At 27.2% G+C, this 12404-nt stretch overlaps 1 protein-coding gene across 1 annotated transcript; it reads right to left on the reverse strand.

The window, feature by feature from the left end:
• Window positions 1-2883: 2883 nt before the first annotated feature.
• On the reverse strand, window positions 2884-11004 carry LOC113552056 (polycystic kidney disease and receptor for egg jelly-related protein). Its single transcript, XM_026954764.1, has 14 exons — window positions 10912-11004; window positions 10709-10849; window positions 10294-10640; window positions 9609-9712; window positions 9419-9530; window positions 9075-9139; window positions 7298-7418; window positions 7028-7211; window positions 6791-6946; window positions 6386-6591; window positions 5787-5890; window positions 5384-5590; window positions 5074-5297; window positions 2884-3573 (listed from the first exon to the last, which is right to left on the reverse strand). Exons 1-14 carry the CDS (start codon window positions 11002-11004, stop codon window positions 2884-2886), a joined length of 2754 nt encoding a protein of 917 aa, XP_026810565.1.
• Window positions 11005-12404: the final 1400 nt, after the last annotated feature.

Raw genomic sequence — 12404 nt, forward strand, 5'->3', positions numbered from 1 at the left:
TAAGTGTTATTCACGCATGCAAGATATTTATAATAAAATTTGTTTTAAATTTTTAATTACAGACTAATAACCACACTAATAAGTAGGTAATATCACATTTCCACATCAACGTCTTAATAAAACATTAAAACAAAATAATCAATATAAATTGGTGATAATTGAAATCGATAACATAGCAAATAGTTTTTAAATTAAAACTCAAACAATATAATAATAATATAATATATATATTATATATATAATATAATAATATTATTAGATAAGTCTATAAATATCTACTAACTACAGAAAAATATTGTACGATATTATTGTAATTTTGGTTTTTATCGTTTCGTCGACATCGTGTATTATTAATAAAACCTTTTAATACTAATCAACATTGAATAACATGGAGATAGCTGATAGAACCTTTTCATACTTACGTAAACTCATCAGAAAAAAAATAGTTCTATCGAACTACAACTATATAATCACAATTTTATAATTTTTCACGACAATATAATATAAACTACAAAATAAAGTTTCGTAAAACAAAATTATTAATACATTCGTAAATGGAAACAATTCACATTCTATAATTATTTTTATTCATATAATATTATTAAAAATGTATCATTAAACAATCAACTTTTACGAGTTTATAGCTAGTATGCATGATAAATACTCGTATAACGAGAATCTAAGACAATAAAAATAAATATTCTTTTTTTCTAAAACAATGAATAATATTTATTATTAACAAGTGTCACATCACAAAAAACTTATACGTAATATCCGCATTTTAGAAAATTAAAAATTTTCTCGGTACCAAGGTCTAGCATTCGTCGATAACCACACGGCCAGTAATATGATGAGGCTTGTTTGGGTGTTGATGTACTGCTTCGCCGAGTATCGCTATACTATGACGTCGTCTGCTGGGTGAAGGGTTTTTCATCTCCATGGTCGGTTCCTTCAACCCTATTCTCTTTGAATCTGTTTCCAATCCAGTCCGATATGCTTTCAGTATTTTTTTTTTTTGGTAATGATATATTATTATTAAGCAGTATTGTATTTTAATAAGTAAATATTTTATATATATACTATGGAATTTGTATTCTTTCTGGAATTCCACTCCGATTTTGGCACATTTATCGTTTGTGTTGATGTCACTACGTCATTCAATTTTTTATATTTTGGTTCGTTAAATTTTGAAATTTCAAAGAATGAATCTATGCGACGAGAATCTATAAAATTATCGTTACAATCAGTTTTGTTTTATTATTAGCAATGATTCAATGTCTTATTGTCTTCATAGTTTGCACTAATTCATTAATATGAATTACACTCCAATCGCGATTCATGTGAAAACAATTTAAAATAAAATACTTTATTTAAATGTAATTGACAAACAAGATTATACTTAAAAGTTTATTTAGTTTTAATTTTTTATTAATATAAAATATTTTAATCATTGTATATATTTAACAAATTTAATAATAGCTTAATTATATACATGTATATTTTTTAAACTTTATTTTCTATCAACCTTTATACAATTATACCTAAGTATTATAAAACTTAAATTATTATTTTAATTATTTATACATTACCAAAACCATATAAGTTTTGGTCTAATCCAATGAAGTATCCAGCAGCAAGTGTGTGTAATTCACACACACATATAAAAATTATTATTCCGTTCAACATGGTTTAGCCTTTATTGAATAGTTACTTTGAATGCAGAAATATAGGTAATAGTAGGTAATTATGAATTTAATAACAAACCAGAGTTAAACAATTTCAGTTTCCTTGACGGTCATGGAATATGAATATTATAGAATGTTATAAGAATAATATATAGGTAGGTATAAATCAACATAGGTAGTATAAATTAATATTAAAACCATTTTATATACCAACAATTGTACTTATTCAAATCATTTTAAGTCGATAAACCAATTGCACTCTTTTTTAAATTAGACCAATTGGTTAAACAGTTTGAGTAATTTAAGTATTAACAATAAATAAAATAAGGAAAATTAATTAGTTATAAGGTAGTTAGTTATAAATATAATAAATATATTATTTTTTCATTTATTCAATGTATAATTCAATTGTATATGCAGATACGCTGTATGATATATCATTAAGAAGTAACAACGGTTTATTTTTTTTACGAAGAGTTTATATAAAATGATTCATATTGTAACGTTAAACACTCAAACTAATACTACACAACTAACAAAATAAAAGTATTAGCTAATATCAATAATGTGTTGTAGGTAGTTATCAATTATTATACCATACATATTATACTCTGTATATTATACAGTACTATAATTTATAAGCAACGAAATAAACATGCTGATAAATATCTAACCGATGATAAAAATTTGTTTTCGTTTATTACTCATCGGCACTCGGGCTGCAGCGGTTAAATAACCAACATTTAACACTAGAAAGATGAGATTTTGGATTGTGCATCATCGTTTTTATTTTTCGATATCAGAACTACAAATAAAAGTTATTCAAGTTTGAAAAACCTAAAAACAATCGGTTTTGAAACGATTAGAACTTTTTTTGTATTTGTTATATCGAAAAATTAAAAATGATGTTACAGGCAGACAATGATTTCTTTTTTATAGATTGGATTATTTAACTTATTGGACTACAGCCCTAGTGGTTCTTGCTCTCGTGAAACGGTTTTTACATTTCGTACGTTCTTTAGACGGGTTACCCGTCTTTATTATAACGAGTAACATGCTTCACGATACATGGTATTAAAAACTACTTTTATGGAACGAATATATGATATAATAATAATAATAATATACAATATAGCAACATTATTGAACGGTGGACGCACTGCAGGAGCACATACAGTGGGCGTACACAGCACATCAGTCATTGCCGCGTGTAAAGTTTCGACAGGACGTAGCGTTTGGTGATGATCGACACGACGGCGGCGTTCAAGAGCAAGAACACCGCGGCCGAGGCAGCTGTGGCCATCAATGGTGTCCGCAACGGGTCGTCCCGCCCGCCTGCCCGGGCCAAAACGAACGCGTTGAAGAACCCAGAGCCGTCGCCGCCGGTCACGCTGGACCAGGCGCCGTACGTGACGATCAGACTGTAGGCGGCCACAGCGGCCGTGGGTCTCACAGACGCGCCCAGCGCCCGCGCCACGTGCGACACCCGTGTCTGGTACATGATCAGCTGGAACGTGCGGAACAGGCCCATGGCCACGGTGACGGACGCCAGCGCGGCTACGTGTTCGTGGGCCTGACACATGTATGTCATGCTGCTGACGACTGCTATCTCTCGGGCCGACGCGTACTGCTCGTGCGCTAACTCCATCAGTTTCCAGCGACCGGTCACTGCGAACACCACGCACATGACGACCACCAGCACCGCGCACTCGTACGCTGCGCACAGCAGCCGGTACGCGCCGCCGCCGTGGTCGTACATTGTGGACACCATGTGTTTCAACGACACCATCAGTCGTACGGCCGTCAACGCGTACGCTAACATGAACACCAGCGTGAATACGTACGTATTCCATGTAACGATCGCTGAACTTGAAGGCACCGTCCACACCTACACGATAATAATATCAGTATCATGGTAAAATTATTATTTTATTACAGTATTGAAACTTTATATTTTTTATGTAAATAAATGAATGTTTGTTTGTATGTCCTCTATATATAGACTCAAAAACTACTGGAGTGCTGGATTGTTTTCAATAAGAGTTATATGAATAGATTCCTCGAGTTTCGTATTTTAACCCCTATATAATTTTATTTTGGATTTGATTTCTTGTATCTTGTTATCGATATATTTTTGATGTATAAATGTATATATATATATATATATGAATACCAATACGAAAAAATATTAGATTTACGTGAACTTTTAAGCGTTTGACGAATCTGTCTTTAGCCTTTTGTGTTTACGTAAAAAATATGTCCAAGTCTAAGACGTAGAAAATCATAAAATGTATTATTGTTATTGGTTTTGTATAATATTATATTTCAACTGAAGAAAAACGGAAAATGATAGAGCCAGATTAATTTTAAAATTATTAAAATGTACATCGTACACTGTTGTACATTTAATATAAAACAAATTGATGATTTTTGTGTCATACCAGTCATGCCTATTCGATGAATACGTGAGGGTCGTACTGAAATTAAGTTAACATTTAAAAAAATGATAACTAAAATTTGTGTATCATATTTTAATTAATTAAACATAGCAGGTATATCGTTATTTTTGAACACAATCAAAATTCAAAATGCTCAAATGATGCATTAACTTTTGTTACCAATATCAAAGAACCAGTCCAAATCCGAACATAGTTACTTTAAAACTGTCACTATCATCACTCCATTTTCAAAAAAAAATTCAGTTAAAATTTTAGAGTTCAAGGGCGTGGGTGACAATATCCAATCTTCCTCTCTAAAGGATATGTGGTCCTGACAAATGCGTGCAGTGTGAGTTCCGGCGTCGTCACAAAGGTATAGACAAAAATACGGGTCAGCATTTTTTCTTTGTCAATTTTTAATGTTTTCTGTAGTGTACTTAAGAGTGAATATTAAATTATGAAGTCTAGTGTAGGATTCCAAAGAAACTTCGGAAAAACCAGCGATTCAAAATCGACCAAGGGGAAACTCTAACCCGTGTACCTGTGTGCTTATATTTTACTACAATGTCAGAATCTCATCTCCTTTGGATGGGATATCATCAGTAATCCTATACAATTGGGATCTAGTATTCAGTAGTAAGTTTTTAGGTGAAATACGTTTTTCCGGCGATGCTTATTGAGACAGTTTAAGATACTTAAAAGTAAAGGATGTAATATGTGAGTTATTAAATAGTTACTGGTGATTATGTAAAAAAAACTATACAAGAAATTGTTGAATAATCTACGAATTTCGTGGAAATACAGAGATATTGTGATTAGTGTTAAGAGCATAATAACGTACTCGTACCTAAAATAAGTAACCCTAATATTTTTACGCAAATAACTATTCACAATTACAATGTTTTAAAAAAAATAGTATATTAAAACATATGAACTGTTTCTTTACATACCTCACTATGTATTGTATATAATAGTCCTGATAAAGTTTGGAATTTTATTTTGAACACTGTAATACAATCTATGCTGGGCGTGTAAGTATGAAACTCTATTATTAGAATTCTCGTTTTATTATCCAACCATCCATTTTCTAAGTGAGTGTTTATTTTCTTTTTATAATCTGATAGTTGTCCAGTTAGATCTAATATAAATCCAGAGTTTTGGGTATCAGGAAACCCTAAAATATTCAAGCAAATTGTTTTAAGCTTCAGTAAATTGTTTGTTTTATAACTTTATACGTAAATAATAATTAGTTACACATACATAGTCCAAAATATTTAATTACGGGTATAGATCTATATATCCAAGCTGTAACCTTTTCAACATTGGTAATTTTTATCCATCCTTCTTTATAACTGCCTGTATCACTTTCCCATCTTGAGTTTTTTTCTGTGATTCTATTTTGTTTTAATCTGATACCACCATTCACTAATTTACTGTTATAAAAACTACACCAACCTCTTATATTATCTATTAGAAAAAAAATTGTAATACTATGTAAATTTAAGTTTAAGTATTTGGAAATAACTATTAACTAATGTATAATTATAAACTCCAGTTAATTTGTTATTATTGAACATTGAATATTAGAATGTTGTATGTACAATATATTTATGTATTATATTTACAATTATTTTTATTACATTCTAGAAGTAAGCATTTATACCTTCGCTTAAATATGGCATTGACTTATTGACTATTGGTATTCCATTATAGTATTCTCTGATATGAAAAGGATTTAAAAATGATCCAGTTAAAAATGCTTTCATCCTAAAATTAAATTGCATTTAAATTATTTATTTAAGGGGGTTGGAAGCGGTGACTTTCTGTCTTTGTCTAACACATGTGGAACATAGCTATACGCCTGACAAAAATTAAGGTACTTCTAGTTGTTCGATTTAAAATATGTAAAGATGTTTTGATTGGTATACAAGTTTACTTTGCATCGGTCGAAGCACTTTTTCGATTGTCTTATTATTTAAAATAAATATTTTGATGAGAATAAATATTTTAAATTTTAAGAATTTGTCAATTTTTATTATTAAATATATTAAAAATATTAAAAATATGCTTCGACCGATGTAAACTTGTACACCAATTCAATCATCTTTACATATTTTAAATCGAACAACTAAAAGTACCTAAATTTTTGTCAGGCGTGTATAGCTATTTTCCTATGTTCCACGTGTGTAAGACAAAGGCAGAAAATCACTGCTTCCAATCCCCTTAAGCATATTCTTTTAAGTTATTTCTATTTTATGTTACATTTCTAAATCCATTATATTTGTTTGTAATATGCTTTTGAGAAATAGTTTGTTAATTTTATTGGCATGTATAATATGTTTGGGGTTGCTAAATGAATATAATGCACTAATACAAAATAATGATATTAATATTAATAGTATACATGTAGCAACATTTTCTTGAAAACTTGCATGTCGCAATTTATCTTTATATTTAGCTTGTAAAATCTATAAGAAAAGAATATATTTTTATTATTATTTATTATAATTATAATTATTATAATTTTAGACAATTAAATAAATAATATTTATATTTTTAAATGACCAATTTGCCTAATCTATACTTACTACAGCATTACAGCACTACAGTATATATTTAATACCTAGCTAAAATCTAAAAATATTCGAAATTACTATAGCTAGTTACTTGAGCAGATTTTCGTGTCATTGGACTATATACATATCTTTTTCTACGCTCTCGTATATTTTGTACAAATTGAATATTCTGTAATCGATTCTTAGTATTTTCACGGAAATTATCCAAATTAATTGTATAGTTGTTTAATAATATATGATGCTGTCCCTAATAATAAAAATACTATTATTATATTAATTCATCATTTAAATATTATAATTTTATTAATGTATTAATGCTATTAGGTACTTGATTAAGTTTAAATATGATATAACTACATATTATTATTTGTAAAGGTTCAGATATTAATGCATTTTGTAGAACCGTTATTAGTAATGCCATTAACCAGTGTAAGCTTTTTACTTGTCCTAATTTCAATCCAAAGGTAATGATTAAAAAAGTTGATAAACCATAGATAAGTAAACATAATGTCCTGCACGAAAATGTTGTTTTTTTAAAACTATTTATGGTTATTGTTAATAAAATTATTTGTACATAAAAAGTAACATAAAATAGTACCATCCAGCTAAGAGCCAATAATTTATCCCAGTGTTTTTATTATTTTTTTCTTCCATTTGAGCAGGCAAATAAATTACTTCTTTCGGAACAATTTTGGCCAATAATTTTCTCCACCAAGGTTCTAAGATAATATTAATACATAATTAAAGAGTGTTTATTTTGTGTATTTGATAGTAGCTGGTATATGATATATTGATATTATTTTTGGATCAATAAATTTAACATGAAATATATCTTACATTTTAATTTATAAAACCTGTTAGTACTCGATTTATTTAAATATTTAAATTGGCATATGATAAAAACGCTCTTGTAAAACACAATAATTATTAATTAATAGTGAAAATATTGTAAATTATAGGTATTAGGTTTAGACTATGAACATAGGTGTGATAATTAATCGATTGATAAATTAATGTATACTTTAGCTGGAATAAGTTTCAATGTCCGTTGGAAAAGGTAACTTTTTAGATGAAAAAACACAATACGATTGCGCTCCGTAAAATATACTGTTTAATATGCTGTACTTTTAACAATTTTTCAATACACTATTTAAAAATATTTATAGATGGCATAATACAAATCTGTATTTTCTCAATATGTATGAATAAAGACATGCAATTTTAAAAACTGATATTCTACAGGCTATAAGCTATAATAATAATAGTTATTATGATAACTGAATATTTTAATAAAGTATATATAAGGGTATGTAGTTTTTTATAAATTATTATTTTTAAATAGTGTTTTTATACTTGTGTGTAATAATATCATAATAATTATAATATGAAATAATTTACAACAAATTGAACAATTTAATTTTGTTTTTTAGTTATAAATATAAAAAAATGGGAAGTAAAAATGTTAGAAATCGAATTGCGCTTTTAACAAGTAAAAAGGTAAAACTGGCGTAATTGTGCTGCAGAGAAGTTCTGTGATGACAAAGGACATAGCAGGTAAATCATAATATACATATTATATATGTGTTACTTGTTACTGTGTAAATTCTTACTTTTCATCCAGGTGCGAAAATTAGATATGTTAGTTCTTACAGTTTATTATTACATGGTCCATTGGCACAATGTATATATTTTGATCTACTATATATACCTGTTATTCGTTTTAAATTTAAAACTAAAAATACTTGAGTATTTACTAAAGTTTTAATTTTTAATTTAATTGACTATAAATCTAAATCCTAAGTGGATTTTATTAAACAAAATAACTTTTTAAAATTCTTAAAAAGTATGGGGGGGGGGTACGATTATTGAAATTTCTTAAGTATTTAGATTATTACTTCATAAGATAAAATTTTAGATTCTTAGCATTGGTTTTACAAAAGTGTGCCTGTCCTCGTGTAATAGATCTGAAATTCAGAAAATTTGCTTCAATCTTTAACAGAGGCAGTTGGTAGGTATTTTGGTGGATCAACAGTTGAGAATTCCCAATATTTTTTTTAATAACGAAGAAAGTACGAAAAACCAACACAAAACGGTAATATGCAACATAAAAAAAAAATTTTGTTTTATTTCAAAATCAATAATTGCTGAGATTTAAAATATTAATAATTTAAGTTTCTAGAAATAATATTTTATTCGTAATATAACGTAAAATTGTCCTTATTTTAAATTTTAATACAGTGTGAGAAGTAACATTATCTATTTTTTAAACTTTTATAGTAACTTACATAATATTTATTAATGATTTCATGCTATGTCCCGTGTAGGAATTTATAATGACCCATTTAGCTGATTTATTATAATACGTTTTAATATACTTTTTATCTCAAAATTCATTTTCACTTCTTGAACAGTAATATATTTTTCGAAGTTAGAACCTTTACTGAAAATATATTTAAAACATTTTTATAATTAAATTCCATTATCAATAAATATTTTAGATATGAATTAAAATTTAAAGTGGAATTATAAAATATTATCATTTAATATAACTTAAATAGTACTAGCACTTATTATGTGATTACTGCCATACTGGGTTTTAATTACTCGAATTTAAAAAGATAGTAAAAATAAGTTAAATAATTTATAAATAAATGTAACTATGCAAGTACTATAATAAATAAAAATTTAGTATACAATTTACTATTTAAGAAGTATTTACTTAAAACAATAAGTAGTGCTAAATGTCATTAATAAGTGTATTAAACTGCCTTGTATAGAAATATAAATTTGAGCAAGTGTTATTTCAAATTTCAAAAAATGTTCTTCATCATCTGTTTTTACAGTAAGGTATTTTTATTAAAACAAATTTTCTTGTTATTTTAGTTTGTTTCTTCATTATTTTGACTTACCGTCTACAAAATCATAAAATAATATACTTATTACCATCGCACTAAATAGTAAACATATTATTCTGCTCAATTTTTGACACCGTGTTATTAAAGATCTTGGATGACTAAAAATAATAAGAGAACATTTTATTTTGTTAGTTTTATTAAATTTAAATTAGTTATTTATAAATAACTGATTAGTTAAATATAAAATAAAAATATTAATTTAATAAAGTTAACATTTTAGTTATTGTTATATTATTAAAAATTATTGATTTGATCACATGTTTTACTATTTGCGCAATGATTAAAAACGAAACGGAATATGTAATCTGCGCTACACTTTCATTTCAATGGTTGAAATACATTAAAATACATTTATTTATATAATTTTATAATATAAAATTCGATAATAAACTTTAAACTGCTAACCAGGTTATAAACACGACCTGACGTACACTTAAAAAAAATATTTTAAGTTAATTTTTTAAAATCAGTTGTATTAAGCCACCAAGTATTAATCATTATTTTATTATTATAAACGTCTATACAAAGCTGTATGCCTATCTAGCATATACATTTATGCTTATTATTTTTAGTTTGACTTTAATTAATGATATTAATTAAGAATCATCCGAGTATTATACTAAATAGTATATTATGATAATTTTAATATCTGTTAATTAATAGTTATTATATTTGTTACCGTATAAATACACTTGCCCATAGATATTCTTCACGTATAGTTAATCTAACATCATCTATAGCTTTTATATGCCAATTATTAGTTGCTTCTATGAAAATAGAGTGCTCAATATTTTCAATTGAGTTTAAAATCGTAAACCATCTTTCCACATTAAAATTCCACTTTTTCCTTTTCCGTACATCAGTAACTTCGATGCGTTTGCAATACCAGTTAGGATTGTTTCCATAATTATCATGCCATATATGAATAGACTTGAATTCCCCAAGACTTTTTGGTGTAAAGACGATAAACCAATCATCATTGAAACGTTGTAAAACGTCACAGTTTGAATTGTATAACCAATGGACCTAAAGTGATTAAAAATATAGTATTATTGACTCGGTTTATTGTAAAAAAAAGTACGAATTTGATTTACTCTACTGCTACTAATATTTCCGTGCAATTGAAAGCATACGTTAGCCGTAGTTCCGGCATCAGCAAAGTCTCCCGTATAAACCGTTACTAAATAAACTTCATCTTCTCCGGGATAGTTGTCATGTAGAATTATAATTTCACCCTAAAATATGTTGTATTTTATGAATTTGTATTTAATAGTGAATTTATTAACTTAGATTTTACCCTTGATACATCTTTTTTGTCCTGATGTTTTGACCAGATGAATAATGTTGTATATATTAAAAATATTACTAAAACTGTGATTAGACATACCATATTGTTTATTATGGAATCAGCATGATTAATGCCTTCAATTGTATCTACTACATCAGGTAAAGTATAAAAAAAACTACTAAACAACGACGAATGGTTAGTTTGACAATGGATATTATTTTCTGTAGTTTTTGAACCAATCTACACAGAACATAAATAATTATAATTCGATTCGATCATAGTACCTATTTTTGTAAATTGTAATATATTACGATTATTCCATCAGGTGCCCATTTTATTCCAGTCCAATACAAGCACTGTGGACTAAACATGATCATTGAAAAGTTAGCGTAAATTACATTACTCCGTGTTGTTTGTTCAGTCTAAAATCAATAAAATTAATCTTGGTCATACAGTTTTTGAACTTATTTATCATTGAAAATGCTGTGTTACACATTATATATAATATATAATATTATATGGGACTATTTATTTTTAAGATTAAAATTTTACTGCTGTGATAGCTGATACACCAATGTAATGAATTTTATTTTGATATTGATCCAATGTTTTTAATGTAAATTCATTGTATTCACCAGCTTTTAAGTTGACTGCATATTTTGAATTTTTCATTAATTTAATATCTGGTCTTTTATCTCTTAACCATGTAAACTATATAAAATATACATATATGTATAGATGTAGTACAAATATTTGATGAATTAGAGATCCAATACGTTTTTGTATATTCATGTTTTTCTTCATTTAAATAACTTACACGTAAATCATGTGTTGAATCACTTAATGTAACAAATAATTCCCTAATATTTTTCATATCTATTCTGTACACCAAAATATTTTTGTCTGATTTCATACCGTTACTATTTTGCGTTAGAACCTGAACAGAATAATTTTGTTTCTGTCTCTCTGTAGTATCATTTTTTTTGAAGTTTAAATTAATATAATTGTCAAAACTTTTGTATGTAATTATATTTTTTGATTTCGATTGATCAAAATGTAACAAATCTAATGACACAATTGGCATAACTATTTGAATCCCTTTTATTTCATTAAATGTTTCCATTAAATTTTTTCCAACGTGAAAAATCTGTTTAATTAATATTTATAATTTTTCAAAATAATGAATTTTATTTCAATGAATATTTTACTGTTATTCCCACGTTTCCTCCTTTCAATAATAGTTCATCTGCTAATGATTCTCCAATATAATCATACAAAAATGACTTTGATTCCGATTGAGATGACCTGTTTTTGAGCCACCCAGGTAATAAAACCTGTAAAATAAAATATTTTATGGTTGGTATTTATGTTATACTTGATTATACATGCTAGTATACACATGATTTAAAATCATTATCCACACAAGTCATTTTTCTTTTGTACGACTTTATGTTGAGTATGACTGATTTTCCAAATGATTTTATAAGATTGTCAATCTTTTG

The sequence above is a fragment of the Rhopalosiphum maidis genome, chromosome 1 (genome assembly GCF_003676215.2).
Source record: "Rhopalosiphum maidis isolate BTI-1 chromosome 1, ASM367621v3, whole genome shotgun sequence".
NCBI lineage: Eukaryota > Metazoa > Arthropoda > Insecta > Hemiptera > Aphididae > Rhopalosiphum > Rhopalosiphum maidis.